General features: G+C 42.7%; 1 protein-coding gene across 2 annotated transcripts; it reads right to left on the bottom strand.

Annotated features, from left to right (window-relative positions):
* Window positions 1–4,861: 4,861 nt before the first annotated feature.
* On the bottom strand, window positions 4,862–11,977 carry CNRIP1 (cannabinoid receptor interacting protein 1). 2 transcript variants are annotated; one of them, XM_018084403.2, is made up of 3 exons: window positions 11,695–11,977; window positions 10,840–10,984; window positions 4,862–6,314 (listed from the first exon to the last, which is right to left on the bottom strand). In XM_018084403.2, the coding sequence occupies exons 1-3, from the start codon at window positions 11,871–11,873 to the stop codon at window positions 6,150–6,152; spliced, it is 489 nt and encodes a 162-aa protein (XP_017939892.1). In that variant the 5' UTR covers window positions 11,874–11,977; the 3' UTR covers window positions 4,862–6,149. The 2 variants fall into 2 exon arrangements, with proteins under 2 accessions (XP_017939892.1, XP_017939893.1); XM_018084404.1 differs by lacking the exon at window positions 11,695–11,977 and adding an exon at window positions 11,133–11,391.
* Window positions 11,978–18,316: the final 6,339 nt, after the last annotated feature.

Below are 18,316 nucleotides of genomic sequence, written 5' to 3'. Positions count from 1 at the left end.
TTTGCTTCTTTATTTATGCTTGAGGGCTACTGCTGCTGGCATTGCAGGGCTGAAGAAGAAAGAAGCAAGAATTGATAAAGTTTTTTATTAAAACAAAAAACCTGCAAGAAATTTTTCAGCTCTGTAAGCTCATTATGTTGTAGGAGCAGCTAAACAAGACAACACGAGCCATCTGGATGATAGAAGAAGAAGAAGAAGAAAATATTAAAGCAAAAGTATTGTGGTCCTGAGCAAGCCAGAGCTAAGATTAGTGTGTGTGTGAAAAGAATTGCAAGGTCAAGCTGGAAGCATGATTGCTCCTTGTGGTTGAAGGCAGCCACGAGAGTGTCTGTGTGGAATGTGTGCAGAAAAGTAACACCTGGCCTGGCTGGATAGCTCGGAACCTTATTCTGTGTATAAATGGAGTAATAAACTTACAAGAGAGTTCTGCCTGGACAAAGTCTGTCTCCCATGGATTCATTCACTGAAAAGAGTGCTGAGTGAGGGATCTTCACTGCATTATGTAATTGGTTCTCTACCTGTTTGCAAGCACAAAATGTTTTTTTCTTGATCCCTGGAGAAAAATAAATATTTTGTCTATGATAGGGCAAATGATCTGTAGAGGAAATCTTTTTCGCTGTATTTAAAATAAACAACCTCCCTCTAAGTATTTCCTCGGTGAGAAATATTAAGTATATTAATTTGTATTAGAATGGTTAGGTGTAAGTTCTTACAGTTCTGTTTTAAGCAAGGGCAGTTCATTCACATTTTAGCATATTAGGGCAAATTTTTCTCTCCTGTTAACTCCATATGTTTGGGTGGAACTTCGTACCAGGAGTGCATGTGCACTTTTAGTTTCTTAACTATCCACCTCGAGGATAGCAAAGTTCAGTGCAAGCACTGTGCATTTGAAAATGGAATGATTAGCACATTTATATCTGGCTATTGCCTTGTTCAGATAAACAAAGTGTTAAAAACCTCTTAAACAGTGTAGATGCATGAAGCCTTTTTGTTTGTTTGTTTGTTTTTGTTTTAATGCTTTTAAAGCTGTGCAGTTCAGTCACATGTTTTCCATACAGAATAGGTATGCCTTCAGTTGTATTTTCATACCCTGGTACTTCTTGCATTTGCTCAGCTTGCCTGTAGATGTCTCAGAAACCAGAACTAAAAATTATATAGTTAATTTAAAAAGAAAAATCAACCCAAGCCAGTAAACAAACAAACAAAAAAGCACCAACTTTAGTCTATATATTCTATACATAGAATTGGCCACAGCTTGTTCTCCACAATCAGTCTGAAGTGTGGAAGTACCTTAGGTGAATCTGTTGGCATAGTAACTTAGAGTGTGCCATCCATCACAGTCAGAAAAGACTGTATGTTGTGATATTGCACATTGCTGCCACTTCTCTGCAGACCTTCTGTGGTTCACATTAAACTCATAAAGATTCAGTTCAAGCTTCTGAGAACATTTGGTCCCTGTAGCACATACGCTGTAGCTTAATTCAGATATTACTGACGGTGTTGTCACAGTCACTCCTGTAACAGCAGGAGGCTCCTGACCTTGTCTTTGCCATGCTGAGAATGAGCAGAAGGTCCAGGTTACCTCCAGCACAGTCAAATGGTTCTTGTCTTCATCATTATCAACTGAGCATTTATTATTGCTTCTCTCAGGATTGTTCAAAGGCTGCAGAAGTAACTAGATTGAATACCAGGCTGTTCCTTGGTACTTGGGATAAAGGGATTAGGAATGTCTGTTCTCTGGTAGAGATAAAAAATGGTGTTACAGATAGCATATGAAGCATGTGTATATGGATGGCAGCAGTGAGACTCAAGTTTTTCTGAATGAGGGAAAACAGAATATCAAAGCCATACACTTGGTCAATGCAGATGTGCTGCTATGAGTTATTTTGTTAAATTTAATATTTTTGGCATCAAAATTGAAGAAGAAGAAAAAGTTGTCATTGCTTTTGAGCCTTGTCTCCAATGAAGATCTGTTTGTATCTTTGTACTCATACCTGAACTGTGCAACTCACTGCAGGTCAAAAGATTAAAAACTCCAATGATTGCAGTGGGAGAACTCACAAACCCTATGGTAGAGACAGAGAAACAAGGCAGAGAGGACTGGTTTGGTTCTTCCTAGGTTGATGCAGCCTTGTGTTCCTAAGGCTGAAAGCCAAGGCTCACAGGGATTTGAAGTCTTAAATGCTGGTGTCAGGAAGAGGAGGAAAGGAAGCAGTCCAAGGAATGCTGGTGAAAGCTGCCAAGCATGCAGCAGGGAAGGCCTGTAGGCAGGAGTGCCTGCCTCTCCTAGCCAAAGGGCTGGATTAGTTCCACTAAGGGGACTTTCCAATCATTGCTTTGAGGACCTAAGGGAAAACATGAATGTTGCAAACTCATTATACTGCTTCTTTGTGCTTCAGGGTTGACATAGATATTAAGGCAATGTTCAGTGCTTTGCATTCTGAAAGTCACAGCTCTTGTTTCACATCTCAGAAAGAGGTTAGCATTTACAACGTGCCACATCCTTATTTCATCAAAGCTTTGCATGGAGACTTCAGAGGAATAGAATGCATAGCCCACGCATCAAAATTTTACAAAGCAAGTTAGGAAGATGCTCTTAACCAAGTGAGAAAGAACCTCTGCTGGCATGCGAAAGCCTTGTATTACAAAACTCACCTCTTCACTGTACGGAAGTTCTGTTCACATCTTATATACAAAAAATGTTACAAACGAGGTTTTCTGGAACTCTGCTAGTCTGGAATCAGTGAAGGTCACTGCACCTGCAAGCCGATGGACAGAGCCTCAGCTGAAGCCAGTGAAACCTCCCTACCGTGTGTTAGTAGGGCATGGAGACTCGAGCAGTAATATCTCTTTCTCATAAACAGTCAGATGGTAGGAAATACCAAAGCCTGTAGTAGCTGCTCTAAACCTTGTGCAAACTCTAATGATCTCATACAAGCCCTGTGCAGGATCACAACTGTAACAACCATGACTAATAACTTGCTCTCAAATTCTGTTAGTCAGCAGTCTGAAAGTGCTAACTTGCTACCTCTAAATATAGATGAAAAAGTGACACAAAGATTTGGAATATTTGTTTCAAATTTTTCTTATGAAAATGACAGCTGGACACTTCATGAGAAAAAGTCATGAAGTATCTCAGGTATAAAACCTCCAGCTATGAGTGTTCAGTGGTTTCAGCTGGATTGACACATTGTCAGCACTTTCTGACATATATATTTAAGCTTAGTGTATTGTGTCCTGAATTTTTGGAGTTCTGTACAAAAATGTAAGTATTAATTAGAAAAAGCTGTGTAAAGAACAAACTCGTCTGGATATTAAATGCTGATGACTGAATAATGCATCAAACTGTCACAGCAACAGTTTTTTAGTGACTCAAGCTTTATGAATATTTAACAGAGGTGTCCTGGATGAAAGAAATCCAAAACATTACTTTCCAGGGAACTCCTAAAGACTTGGGTCTCCTTTATTAGGAGCAAATGTTTGCTTTGTTAGCAAAGCCCTTCATGAGCAAGAGGGAATTGATGGGATTATTTTGCTTTACATGTGTGGAACATCAGCACTGGTGGTGTGGATGTGAACAATCTTCTGTTTAAGAGTAATGCAAATCACATTTCTGTATGCTTAAACCTCCTCTAGGGGAGAGTGATATAATGCCTGATAAATTCCATTTACACCTTCCCTGAATCTGCCATTAACCAGTCCTCATCCATTCTCACTGCCATTGTCTGTAATAGGGGTGCTGCAATCCTGGGCAGTGATATTCAGCCTCAGGACATGGACCCTGCAAGACACAGTTTCTCTTGCTGTTCTCTCCTTCCTTTTAAAAGCAACTCACCATCTGCAGACTCTTTCTTGACCGTCCTCTGAACTGAATTGCTACGGGACTTGCTGGGATGTGAGAAAAGTCATTCCCTATTTGTCATTAGTATGGGAATGAGTATTTGCCTTGGGAAGAGCGTGCTTCCAGCTAGCTGAGAATAACAGTCCAACTGTGCCAGGATAGGCTGGATTTATTTATTGTAGCATTTCTTAAATACTGGAGAGCTAGAACAGGCCAAGGATTTCATGGAAGCTGAGCTCAAAGTAAAGGTCCGTCTTAAATGTTTTAATTTTACCAGGACAGAAGTTTCTCTGCTAACTATGTATGATATGTATTTCTTGTCAATGTGCTTTCCATTCATATATACAAAAAAAATAAACCAAAATATGCCAATTGCTGCAGAGTAAAATCATTTTTCTAGCAGTGCAGAGATAGAACTGATTGACAACTGGAAGTCTGGAATAATTAAAGCACTTTATCTGGAAACTTCTGCTAAAGTGCTGGCAATAGCACTTCTCTCTGAAGTGCAAATTTCATTTCAATTTGTTCAGTTTTTTCATTTTGAAGAACTCTTCCTAGGAAGAGTCTAGGAAAGAAGTTAATGCAAAAGATTATTTCTAGAATTTAATTTCAATAAAATTTGCCTGGGTACTGTTGCCTTGGAGTGGAGATACAGCTGGATAGCTCACCATTCCAGTGGGGTATTCCATCAGCCCTACTGTCAGGCTCCTTTGTCTGTAGAAACCTGCAGCCAGTCAAGCTTTTCGATTCAATGGAATAAAATATTTCTTTGCTTTTTTACTTTTGCCCTAAATCTCTACTTTCCACACTATGTTATTACAACAAGCTGCATGTTAATAAGCTCTATTGAGTGTTATTGCATTAATTAGAAACAGGAGCTTTGGGTGAACAACAGGAGGTACTTTGAAATGGATTCTCAGAAAGCACTGGCTACACAATCTCTGCTGTTTGACTCTCTAAAGCCACTGACTTTTTTAATACAGTATTTTCATCTCATTTAGGTGGCCATAGTAGAGAAGAAATTGTTTAAGTCCTTTATTACAAAGATCAAAAGTCATGGTTACCATTTACATACACAATTTACAAATTATTCACAAAGGGAAAAACGGATATGCAAGAACTGGCGGACAGCTTACTTCAACCCAAGCTGGGGGAGGGACAAGTGTGGTTGTTTTCTTGCTTTACTTTCTTTACTGAAAGAAAACATACATTTGTTTTGTGTTGCCTGTTTGTGTTAAACACTGATCTAGTGTTTATGTAGCACCTTTAGTTATAACCATGCAAATGCTTACATGCTTATCTTTATTTGAAAGAGTGCAGTGCATGTGTAAATTGTGCACTGGGATCTGCACCCTTCACACTGCTGAGTGTTTGTTCGTCAGAAATCCTGTCAATTTTGGTGTAATACAGTGGTCAGGCTTGAAAATGTTCATTTGTAGGATTTTACTGATTTGAGCAATGTGTCATTAAAACAAAAACTGACTTTACCATCAGAACTTAAAGAACTAAACTAGGTATGGCTGCTGTATCTCTCAAGAATATTATATGATCTTAAGATAGATCTTAGCCGTGTTGTTAGATGTCTTTGATACCACAATTGATTTATTGCTTTTCCTTCATCACATCTTTATACCATTTCCTAAAGCTATTTCAGAGACTGGGAAACTTAACAACAAAGAATCTATTTTGAGAGATGTGGTAAATTAGCAAACTTCACAGAATATCTTACAGCACTTAACAAAAGGGAGAATGAGTTTCCAAATTCCTTGGTGTGAAAGCACAATACCAACAGTGCATTAGCTGCCATTTACCTAAACCTACAAATATCCATATTTTGAATTTTTTGCTGTCCACTGGGATGACATGTACAACAAAATGCTTGAAGGAACACACCGATTTAGGAGCAAACACAAATGTAAATACAGAAATCACCAATGTGATGTTGATCCAAATCCTAAGCAATAAAGCAAAACACTTCACAAAAGTTGTTACATCTATGGGGAATAATCCAAATACTTACAACAGTATTATGGTGGTATGACTTTCTACCCAGATATCAGATATTCTTTACCATAAACTTTTCAGTATTCTCAGGGTGACAGATAAAGAATGTTGCAGATGCCATGGTAAACTTAAAACACAGTAATAGGCAAATATTTTAGTGGCACCACCTGTATATACAATGTAGTTGTTGGAACCTTATGGACAAAGCAACCTTTCAGTATGCCTTTGTTAAGGCTTCTTGCTGGTTTAAAAAGGTAGATTTTTCTTTAGGGAGATTGTCCAGCAGTATTGGTTTCCCATCTCTTCAGTGGAAGGTCTCTTTGTTGATCCACATGAGACTGCGTGTTTCGTTTGGTTTGCATTCATACTCGATGCTGCCAAAGCTGTTCCCCCACTGGCAATGATCCCGTTTGTGGTAGTTGTAGAATTTGACTTGCCAGACTGTTTCAAAAACGCCAATGTCGTTGAACTGCGAGGAAGAGGGAATATCAGTGTTAGTGAGCTGATTCTTTTCTTGGTTTGCCTCTCTTGATGAGAAACAACCCTTGTGAAACAGAACATAAAACAGCTGATATAGAGGTTATTGTTCCTCAAATCAATAAATCAAAGATCTGTACAGCCTGCTTTAGAAATCAGAAAGTCTTTTATGCTTAGGCATACATAAAACATGAAGGATCAGATTCTGCGTGTACTGTCCTCTTGCACTTACATCTGGGCAAGGCAAGGGGGTAAAAATATTCCAGTTCTCATATAGACAAATGCTACTAACAGCAGGAATCAAAGCTATAACCTTTCTTAAAATGACACAGCAATAACTGGCCCAATGACCTCAAAGTGGCTTGTATATACTGTAGATCATATACCAGTGATCTGCAGTGACACAGACCACCACTTCACCTTTATACCATACCTAGAGGCTGCAGTTAGGACTGGGAAGATTCCTTCTTTTGCTCCATCTGAAACCTTTGATACCTTTGTACTTTGGAGCCTTGTGTTTGCAGTGCCTTGACTGAAATGTGCTGCTATTGCACCACTTTACGTCACAGCTGGACAGTTTTACGTGACACTTAGGTAAGAGAAGCTCTTTGTGCATTTCTATAACTGCTGGTTGGACTGTAATAGTGCAGCAGAGTAAGAGGAGGCAGGAAGAAGATAACCAGTGTGTTTAGCACATAAGTGTCTAATACAGTGAAGAAGTAGTGAGATGACTGCAAGTTGTCTGATTGTTCTTGCAGCTTCGAAGTGAATGAGACTATGCCTATAGCAAGTTCTGTAAAATAAAGGGTGCTTTCTTCTTTAAGCCACTGCTAGACACCTGTACAACATCACAAAAACCTCAGTGAGGCCTTGAAGGATAGATTATGATTTCAGTTTTAATGGTGATGGAAAATGTGAGTTCCTATGCCTTGAGGCGTTGCAGAGAATCTCAAGTGGGGGTGTGAAGCCTGTATGTGTGTATTGCTGTTAGTCCCAGTGGTATGGCTTGTTGATAGTGTTCTGTTGTTAGATTGTAGTAGATGGTGAATTCACAGCTACAGAACAGCACTGTTCTTTACATTTTTCCCCTTTAAATATTTCCATCACTCACTTTAATGACAGCTTCTTCACTTGACTGTTTTCCATTCCCGTCATGTGCCTGAGAGCTGACCTTTTATCATCTGCCTGCTACAATCACACTTGCAGAGTCAATATGAAAGCCCTTTCACACAGGGACTCTTCCTGAGTTCCAAGAAAAACCTGCTGTATCCAGTTCTCTCAAAAGGACAAATTTGGTTTGTTTCCTTTTTCTAATTCAAGATGTAGTTTGTAAGCTGCTACTGCTGTTTAATGGACATTGTTTTAAACCTTCCCGCAGCCCACTGTGGTAAGACAAATTTAGCCTTGACAACAGCAGGAATTGCTGTGTGCTGTAAGTGAAAGGTTTTATTTGGCACTAGTTCCAAAAATTACCTTAAAGAGTAACTGAAATATTTCTACCACTTCCTCTGACAGAAAGAGAATCAGATGTACATGCTATTTTATCTCTCCCATCAAGTAAAATCCTAAGTAAGGACTTTTTTTCATTAATCATCTTTGATAGTCCCGATGCACTCATAATGCAACATAGTAAAGGTTAAGCACATTGGCTATTACTATGCACACACTCAGTGTGGAAACTGAGGAAAAAAAGGCATTTCTAATAACATTTGTAGGAGGTGATACAACACAAGAGCAGCATTAATTTCTTTAATGTATGGAGGATCTGAATTTCAACAAGACAGAGGAAGAAAACAAATTCCATCTTCCTTCAATGACCCAATTTGTTGAGCTACCCTGAGTAGTTTGATTGCTGTGGATTTCCAGGAGAAGGAAAGAATTAATTCCAGAGCTTTTCTACTACCATGTGCCTCCCACCAGCCCAGTACTTCATCACCAGAGCTCCCCTGAATTCCTGTGGTCCTGCAGATGGATCCTGGCTACTCCACTGGGCCGGTATATCCTTCCCCAGGGGGGAGGGATGGCCCCACTCTTCACAGGTCAGACCTAGAAGTGTAGCTCCCTGTCTGCTCTGCTCCAGTGCTATAGGTTTGAATAGTTATTTAATCACTCCCTTGGCATTTGCCTGCTGGGATGATTTGATGGCTAAATAGGGGGATAGAGGTCTGGTTTCTTTATTCAATCTCAGTCTGATTAAGACTAAAATGAGGCCCAAAGAGAGGTTTCTGACTTAGTTTACACCATCTGCCAGAGAGTTTAGCAGTTACTGGATAATGTGCATACTTGAGCACTCAGGTAACAGAAACAATTCCGAATCAGGATTGTTGTTTTAAATGTATAAACTCTGGCTGTCACAGATCAGATATCTACTAGCCAGTTAAAGCAGGAACAGAAAGAATTATTTGTTTAAAGTTTTAAAGTGGAAGGGAAATATATTCTTATGGATCTTTATGGACCTTCAATCATTCAGGCACTAGATTGCCAATATCAGACCATTTTTTGACTGCAGGACTGACTTCATAATCTATTTCTAATGTGAATTCAGTTTTTATGCCTTAAATAATGTCCTTACCTCCCTATGATGCATCAGGATCCTGTCTGCTCTAGAAAAGGAAGTAGAGGCAGAAGTTCCTCATAGTTGAAGGGAACAGGAATATTTAAAGCTGTTTGCAATAAGCCCAGTTTTGAAGATTCAGGAAGTAAGCATTCCAAGCAGTTTTCAGACTGGGGTATCTGAGGTTGGTTCCCTAAATCTGTTACGGCTCTGCTTGGCTAAGCAGCTAAATGATGAGTTAAACATGTAAATCCCTGTTGAGTTGCCTTTATTTAATACTTAGAAGTATCAATTGTGGACATCTAAGTCTGTACTGAGGAACCTATCTATCAAGATCAGATCCTACAAGGGATTGAGAACCTGCTTAATGCTTGAAAATCCTATTAGCTTCATGGTCAATATCCCGGGATTTGATCTGTAAAAACAACTCTTTGGGCAAATATTGTGGCTACTCATTGTGATGCTTCAACAAACCATCTGAGAGCTTGTATCTGAAAATCAGACCCTCCTTATGTTTCAGTTGTGATTGGACTCAGTTTTCTCCATAAGAAAAGTTAAACTTCCAGATTTTCAGAGTTCACATCACTGCTGCACTGTCAAAATAGGGATGCCTTAGTCAAAGCAGATGGTTTTTTGGGAATGTTGCCCTTCCACCTTCTGATATAAGAACACTACGAAATATAACTACAATGCTCAACAATGACATCCAGCAGCCCTGTTAAACTTGTTGTGAAGTAATACCACGTGTTTGGTTTTCTTGGATGTTAAAAAGAAGTGGCTGTGTAGAAAAGTGATTAACGTGTACAGATACTTCAGGGTAGTCTTTCAACCTAAGACTATGAAGTAGTAACTGTTAATGTGATGTGGGTCTCCAAAATTTAGTTAGGCACACTGTAATTATTAGAAACACCAAACGGAGATGTTACAGTTCTTATTCAGAAGGGGATTTCTGTGCTAAGCGATGGTTCCAGAAAAAAACCCAGTGAAGATCAAGATGAAATCTTGTGTGCAGTGAGCAGATGTGAGAAAATGCTGAAATCTGGTGGGCTTGGAAAGGTCCTAAACTTGTATAAGTGGAAACAGACCCTTAAGAGAGCTTCAGGTGAAGATGGTTTACTGCCCTGATTACCCTTTTTGGTACAGAAGACATGGAATAAACAGCAGAAATCCCTCAAAACTGTAATCAGGAGAGGGGAAAAAAAAACAAACCACCAAATGAAAACAAATCTTCCTTTGCATGTCAAGCATACCACACAAAGAGTAGTGTGGAAATCTGCCTGCTGCTCTTCCTGTCCTCTGTCAGCTCTGCTGCCTTATGGGCTGGAGCCTTTGTCATCTCTCTTTGGGGCCATGGACCCTCTCTTTAAGATTGGGGTGAGGAGCCACTTGAATAAGAACTTAGGTTTGTGGATGCAGATAATGGAAGCATATGGGAAAAGGGAGAAGACAGCCTTTGTCTTCTCCCTTGTGGGAGCTTGTTCTCACACATGTTTTCAGTCTCTGCAGGTCCTAAGGCATCCTGCAGATGACAGGTGGAAGGGGAGAATAGTCACCCCTTGTGCTTGGGGCATGCTCTGCATCATAATAAAATGGTAGTGCTGGCAGGAAGAGGGGTCCCTGTATGCCAAGGAATTGGATTTCTAGCCAGGGAACTTGGTGGGAGTTGGTTAAGTCCTTCAGAAGAGGTGAGAGGTTCAGCTCACAATTCTTTCTGCTGCAGGACCCCAAAGGGCTTTGCAGGTCTCTAGAAAATCCCCTACTCCTCCCTGGCCCTTCCTGCTCTCTGGGGAGAGAAGGAAGCAGGACTACATTCTGGTCAGCAGCCTGATTGACACAAAGCAAGAGGAGGCTCCAGCTGCGATCAGACTTTGCCCTGGAATATTTCACCTCCACACCCTCTTTGGGAGTCAACCCCCTGCTGCCCTCCATTGCCCTCCCATGCCGGGCTGGGAGGTATACATACCTCCATGTTGACCTGGATGGGCTGTCTCTCCCCGCTCTTGGTGTGGGGCACCCCTTCTGTGTCGTAGATTCCTGTGTAAGAGGCCACTTGTGCATCCCGCGATGTCTCCTCCAGGGGGACATTGACACCCCCGATGCCCATCGTCCTGCAAAGAGACAGGATCCAGCCTTTCATCCCCGTATGTCCCCTTCCCTGGCAGCTTGGAGCCAGCACGTGGGCTTGCAGCCTGGCAGCCTCTGTGCTGGGGGATGCTTCAGGGATTTTTAGCAGACCTGCATGTGCTGCTGACTCACTGGGGCTCCTGAAAAATGTCTGGGCTCTGTAGGCACAAAGGGAAGGAGTAGCAAGGAAAGGCAGGAGGGATCTGATTCCCAGTAGCTGGGGAGCGGTCAGTCGAATCTCTTCCGCAGGGCTGCCCCTCCACCCAGAGCTGGTTCCCCATCTGGTCCCAGTCCCTGCTTTGCCAAGCTGTAGCGAGGCTTGGGCATGCTGCAGGGGCTTCTTCCTCCAGGAAAAACCGCGGGGAAGGAGGGAGAAAAGGAGCTGGACTCGAAAAAATCTCCGGGAGAAGGTGGGGAGAGAGAGGGAAGGAAGCGACTCCCAGACGCAGCCTCCCTCCCTCCCTCCCGAGCCAGTCAGGCAAACACCGGGAACAGCTGGCCGGGAACACAGAAACGGGGCCACCAAGGCAAAAAGGGCGGGGAGGCAGAAATCACGGCAATCCCGCGCTGTCAGCCTGCCAGGAAAAAACATTAAACCTCTAAAAATAAAGGGGAGGAGAGGGAGGGGAGGGCAGGGCAGGGCAGGGCAGGGCAGGGTCGGGGGAGCCGCCCCGGGCAGAGCGGCCGCACTTACGTGGCCTGGACGGTGCCGGGCCGGAGGGACACCTCGATCTTGTACTTGGCCCCGGTCAGCAGCTTGATGGTGCGGTTCTGGCCGAAGCGCTGCCCGTCCACCTTGAAGTACACGGCCCCGTCGTTGGGCTGGATTTTGAGGGAGACGCTGATTTTCACGAGGCCGGGGATGTCGCCCATCGCTTGCGGCCGGAGGGGGGGCTGCGGGCTCTGCGCGCGTCTCGCCCCCTCCGCGGAAAAGGCGGCTTGGACGGGAGCGAAGGAGAGGAAGAGGAGGAGGGAGGAGGAAGAGGAGGGGCTGCCGGATCCCAGCCAGCCCAGCCCTTCCCAAAAGCAGCGGATGAGATACTAGATTTATTTATTTTTTTTCCTCTCCCGCTAATCGCGGCGCAGCATCTGGGCGGTGGATGCCCTCGCCACCACCCCACCCCACCCCGCCCCGCCCCATATCCCTGTTTGGGGGACATTTGCAGCTGCTCGGATTGCAGGCGGTTTCCAGGGAGTTAATCCGGCCCCGATTACTGCAGCCTTAATCCCGCGGTTGGTCGCGGAGGAAACGCGAGGGGCCCGTTCAGCACCACGGGCGCGGACAGCGGCGCGGGAGGGGAGAGCCCCGAGCGCTCCTCCGGCCGAAGGGAGCCCCCAAATCATCCCGCAGATCCCCTCATCCTGATAAACACCCCCCCGAAATCACCCAGGGAAGCGCGTTCCGAGGGCTGATGGAGCCCTCTGGGCTGACAGAGCCCTGCTGAAGCATCTGCGCAGCGATACGCAGGAGCCGGAGCTGCCCGAGGGAGAGGGGAGGGCGGAGAGCAAAGACGCGGTTCTGTAGTTCTGTGGCTCTTCTCTCCCCCTGTGCCGCAAAAGGGTTTTGTTGAGTCACCGTGCCTGGACTAAGGGTCACTTTCTTGACTGTCAGAGTCACCATGCCCCGGGCTGAGGGTCAGTGTCTTGCTGCCTCAACATCAGCAGGTCAGGGCTTCTGCCGGGATTTTTTTTAATCACTTAATTGCAATCTTCTTATTCAAATGAAGAGGGAAAAAAAAAATCCCACTGTAATTACAGTATCAGATGAGAATCTCATATCTTTAATGCTACTCTTTACCTATGGCTGGTACCGTTTGTTCAAGGACAAAGACCTCTGAAGCTGAAAGCTGTGCAATAATTCAACTCTCCATCCGCCTCATTCCCATCTAACAGTTAGAGATTTCTTTTAACCTGGGAGCATGTTTGTGCATCTTTTCCATTTTTGCTTTTGTTCTTGTTTGCTGTTAAAACTACAGCATCCTTATGGCTGCCATAATGTCCAAGCAAAAAATATGGCCCAAGTGGCCCAAGTCCTGTGTCAGAGTTAATTATTTTGTTAGGAGAATTTCTCAGCTACGTGTTGCGCTGTACCTGATGTATTTGCTTTTCTAAGGCTAGGATGTACACATGGTGGTGAAATGTATTGCTAAGCCAAATGGAAGATATAGTATTGCCCAGCTGCATTCCCTTGTGCATGTAAGTTACTCAGTGAATTAATTTTCTTATGAACACTAAGCAAAATAATACATTCTACTGAAAGCCTCTGAAAAAAAAAAAAATCCTACTGTGTTAGGTATCCAGCTAAACACAGGCTTCATAATGTGTTCAGCCAGACAGGTTTCTGCAAATATAGGGGCAGGACATGATCCCTGCCTCTCAGAACTTTGCATCTCCACAAAAAAAAAAAAAAAAGTGCCTACGTGTGCATTTCTCCTTACCTCATTTCCTGACTCTCAGAGAATTCTCGTATTTTGTTATATTCTGTGGAAACTACTGCACTTTGTGGCTTCCTGGAAGTTGTGCTTGCAGCAATTCCCACTTCTGTAAGTTTAAATGTTATTCAGTACAAAATCACAGGGACCTCACACGTGGGGAACCTGATAGTGTCACTTGAAGTGGTGTGTGAAGAGTGATGGCCATTGCCAGGGATCAGCTTTACTTGCCTCATGGGCCAGACGTATCATGTTGTAGTAAATTGTGTGTAGCTGAAGACATTGATTGCAATTAGTTTCCCAAGTACATGAGAGGTCGGATCTATAACGAGGGTTGTTTTCACTTATTATTTCTGCCTGAATGATCATCTTTCTATGGACACAGCTCAGGCTGTGACTTTATTCCAGACCACTATTGGGAAAAAGTGGAAAACATGAGGGACAACTAAAAAAAGCATCATATTATGGATCGTGTATGCGTAGGCTGAGCAACTGTTCTACCACGTGAAAGTGAAACATGGTGAGAGTAGAACACTTATGAAGAAGGAACTTCGAATTTAGGCAAGACCTTTCTTTTTATCGATCCAATAACTTCATATGTGTTACTACATTTACTTATGTGATCCTACCAGATGTTCCTTATTAGTGTAGATCAAGGGGAGGGATTGCCTTTGGTAAGTATTTCTGCAAGGTGCATTTTGTTGCTTCCCACCTTAACAGCCCTGACCAGCCTCAGCTGGGGCTGCCCATGGGCCCTATTTTAGCTCAGTCCTGAGGTTTAGCTCCTTCCTGAATTATGCTTAGGGCTGCTGGTCTCCAGCTCTGCTACGGACATATCCAGCCATGGATGCCCTGGATCCTGACCTGCACACTGACCACCTGGCTTGACCTCAGCCCATCCCCATGGAGGTGCCTGATGCTGTGGGATGTGTACTGGCTGTAGAAACCCACGTGCTTCCAGTCCCCCTGGGGATTTTCTGTGGGTTCCAGCCCCCAGGCTGCTACATAGTTACTTGATATTAATTATTTGATATTGTGTAGAGAGGAAAATACTGGCAGGAAGAAGGAGTCGTGGATGAAGAGTAAATGTGCTGACTTTTACAAAATTCTAAATAGATTACGTATCATAGACTTAGGAGGAGGTCCTATTTCTCCTAAGCCACAGCAGTAACTTACTTCCAGGAACAAGAGATAAATTTGTGTCTGTTCCTCCATTCTCTACACCTGCATTTGAGAGGTGGGGTTGGAATATTTAATGTCTTTATAAACTACAAAACTGCTTTTTCTGATTTGTGCTTTTTTTTTTTTTTTTTTTTTGCGGGGGGGGGGGAATGTTAGGGTTTTTTGTTTTTCAGTCCTTCAAATCTACTTTTTGTTCCTCTGGCACCTGAGATTTCCCAGCCTGTTGTGTACTGTCAGCAAGGTACATTAAGTTAATTCCCTCCCCTTGGAGGAGAAAGATTGCAGCACTCACCTGTGCCCTGGTAAAATCCTCAGTGGTTTTGAAGGGAATGTTTTTTGAGTGAGCTGTAGCCAGCAGTTCTCATCTCTCTGTGTCTTTCTAAAGCTAGGAAAATCTTCTCACAGTGCAGCTACGTCCTCCAAGACCTCTTTCTTGTGCTTGGACCTTCCCTGCTGTGTCAACATCACCTGCATTTATCACTGATGAGGAACTACTGTAGGGTAGAGTTGGATGCATTCAATGAAAGGTCAGAGATAATGTGCAGATAAGCCCTGACCTATGTTTTGTGCTGGTCCAAGTTGTCTAGAAAACATTCTGGAGAAATCAGTTTGGTCTCTTGAGTGCATCCACTGAGTATGATCTCTCTAGATATGATAATATGTTGACTGCATAAGCTTTTCAGTATCAGCATTTATGCAGGCAGACCTTCTTGCTAATACATTAATCCTGCTGCACAGTTCCACAATCATTAAATAAATAAAATGTGCCTTGAGGCCAAATCAAGATGGTTCATTTAAGGCAGTCAAACCACAGCATTTAGATTCTAAGGTGACATGGGCTATACCATCTTCGATTAATTTCTTAACATAACACTAAATTTGGAAATGTTGCAATGTGGGGTTTCTTTTCAAGTAGGGGATGCAAAGCCACAATATTTCATTCACTAAAAATAACCATGTGTGATTCCCTGCAAAGGGAATTGTGCTGAGATTTGCACCTGTCAGCTCTTAATTTCATACTGTGATTCTTTTGAGTCCTCTATCTCTGTGCAGAAGTGAGAAAGAGCTTTACTGAACTATAAGCTGGACAGTCTTTATCTCCTTTGCAAATCACTTGTGTATATTATTTTTCCTGTGCAGACAATAATTTTGAACATATAGCGTTTGTTATAATTTCCCCTGGAAATTCAGCTTGATTTGCTGTAGAGCTGCATATTTATGGAGAGCTCATGTGCTCTGTTACAGATGGGGTGAGCTTATGGCATTTACAGTACAGCAAGCATGTTCGAACCAGCTCTGCAAGGGCTCATGGAGAGAGCAGTGAAGCTGATGTAACAGACTGCCTTCCTTGCAGCTGTCATATTTATTTGCAAAAGATATGGTTTCAATTTTCTGTATAAACACTCACTGGTCTCTCAGATAGAACCCTTGCTCAGATAAATGTGTTTGATCACTTTTTTTTTTTTTTTTTTTTAAATGCTTGAGGGAGCTTGGATTGTGAAGTAGCAGAAATAAAGCAGAATATTCTGAGGAAATACAGCAGCAAGATCTCCTGTACAAGAACAGGTTGCTCACCAGTAAACTGAGCTAAGATACTCAGCTCTGTTGCAGATTGTGCTTCTGTGACAAATGCTGCTCATCCAACATTACACACCTTTACCTACTTCAGACAGAAACTGGGAGAGCAAGGTAAGTTACAGCAGGTTTCCACGTTGCAGGTTACTTTGTCTTTCTGCCAGACAAAGCTCTTCCTCCCCTCTGTGGAGAGCTAGAAGAAATACAGCTCTTCCTTTATCTCATGCCTGGTGCTGCTTTTCAGGAAAGGCTGGACAAAGACGATCTGCACCCACAGTCCAAGCTGTCCCTCGTACCCTCCATGGCTACCCCATGGTTAAGGACCATTTTGCCTCACATGAGTGATTTAGCTGTCAGCATGTTTCTGCCCAAGGGGAGATAAGTGCTGACTCCCCTGGGGTGGCATGTGACAAATGAAACCAAACCTCAGCGTTTAAAGAAAAGGATTGTTCCAGATGTGTAGGGTAGAAGGGCAAAAGGACGAGCTGAGCTTTGAAGATGAAATAGAAACAACATAGAGCAAAGAAGTGTTATAAAAGTGGTTGCTTTCAGCTAATATTGGATGGAGGTGATTTTGTGCTTTGACACTGAGTTGCTCAGGTAGTTAATGATAAATTCTTGAGTCTTTGGCTGTGTTTAAAATTATATTGCACACCTCCAAGGGCTTTTCACGCAGGTAAATGAGAAATGGAACTTTTGTGAAATTGAGGAGACAGTAATCTTTTCTGTTTGCATTAAACCCCTTTTTAGTATAAGGTCATATAGACGTTCTACTGGAGAGGATCCCTGGTCATTTCGTATCATCAATTTATCATGCAGGGCTCTCTCTGCATCCTGTGGGCTTGACTCATCCTGACTCAGCACAAATACTGAGTCAGCAGGAGCAGGTGAGCAGGAAAATCTGAGGAAAGGATGCCTGCAGGGAGGAAAATGCCAGCAATATTCTTTTGACTTTGCTCACCATAAGCCCTTCCAGCTGGGGAAGTGGTTTCTTTTCCTCAGGCCTGAAGGGGGAAGCAAACTAGAGACAGAAGGAGTCAACTGTGATCCCATTCTTGGTCTCTAATCCTTGCTCCAGGCTCTGTAGCATTATGGCCTCAAGGCAGCTAATAAAGGGATATTTAGGCTTCCAGCCACACTGTGAAAGGTATTTAATTTGAATTGTTGCCTGTGACCTGTGTTTTTGGGTTATCTAATCAGGAAAAAAAAACAAAACTACCTTTTCCCAAAGATGAAACCACTGAAATGAAAGGGAAGATGAAGGAAATAATTCACCTTCTAAAGCAAAAGGAACTAGTGGCATTATACAGGAGGAGTCTACAATCTCCTCAGTCCATCAAACATCATTTTAAGGCTTATGGGAAATGAAGGGAGCCTTCATATATAACTCAGAATACAGCTAGATCGTCTCCTCTCTGGGAATGCATCTTCATTCCAAGTTCTGGAAGTAGTAGGCAAATTCTCTACTTTAAATGTGGCACAAGCTTTTTTGATCACTTTTTAATGGTAAATTTTTACTTTTAGCTCCGAAGAGCATGAAGCTTTTATTAGCTCTGTGTGAGTTTCTATCTCTAATAATTTTAAAATCTGTTTGTTGACTTCAAGTACACTTGACAGCCAGAGAATTGGAAAGCATATATGGAGTCCTTGATTTGCAAAGTGCCTAATGGATGATTGGTTAGGTCAGCAACAGGACCTTTAAGCAGTCAGATCCTCACAATAGCATGATTTACATGAGCAAAGGAACAATTTACTGAGATTGTAGGTTTTAGAAACCCCAAACGATGTAGTGGTACATGAAATCATCACAAAAAGGTGTGCTTTGGACAGAATGCACTCCAAAGTGTTTCCCCTGAGATAAGTGGTGCAGACAGATGCTCTGCCTGCAGAGAGACTGGAAGTGTAATTTGAGCAACAACTAGTTGAGAAAGGTCTGGAAAGGAAAATCTCTATTCAGACAGTGGGGAGAAACAGTTGGGATAGTAAAGCACTAATGTAGATAATCAAGGAAGGAGTGGAGTCTCGTCTGTGGGAGAACCACTACATAGGCATCAGTGAGGAATGTCTAGAAAAGGTCTCTGAGGGCTCTGCTAACCCTCTGATCCTCTGTCACAGAGCTTGTCAAAC

The sequence above is a fragment of the Manacus vitellinus genome, unplaced genomic scaffold (assembly GCF_001715985.3).
Source record: "Manacus vitellinus isolate BGI_N305 unplaced genomic scaffold, ASM171598v3 scaffold_70_pilon, whole genome shotgun sequence".
NCBI classification, from domain to species: domain Eukaryota; kingdom Metazoa; phylum Chordata; class Aves; order Passeriformes; family Pipridae; genus Manacus; species Manacus vitellinus.
This window is presented reverse-complemented; position numbering and strand designations above follow the sequence as displayed.

Bases quoted from the DNA above. Each gene is read 5' to 3' on its own strand.
- CNRIP1 (XM_018084403.2), bottom strand. From the start codon at position 11,873: ATGGGCGACATCCCCGGCCTCGTGAAAATCAGCGTCTCCCTCAAAATC. The intron at 10,985-11,694 runs GTAAGTGCGGCC...GTCTCTTTGCAG, and splicing joins CCCGGCACCGTCCAGGCCAC to GACGATGGGCATCGGGGGTG. The intron at 6,315-10,839 runs GTATGTATACCT...TCTTCCTCGCAG, and splicing joins CCATCCAGGTCAACATGGAG to TTCAACGACATTGGCGTTTT.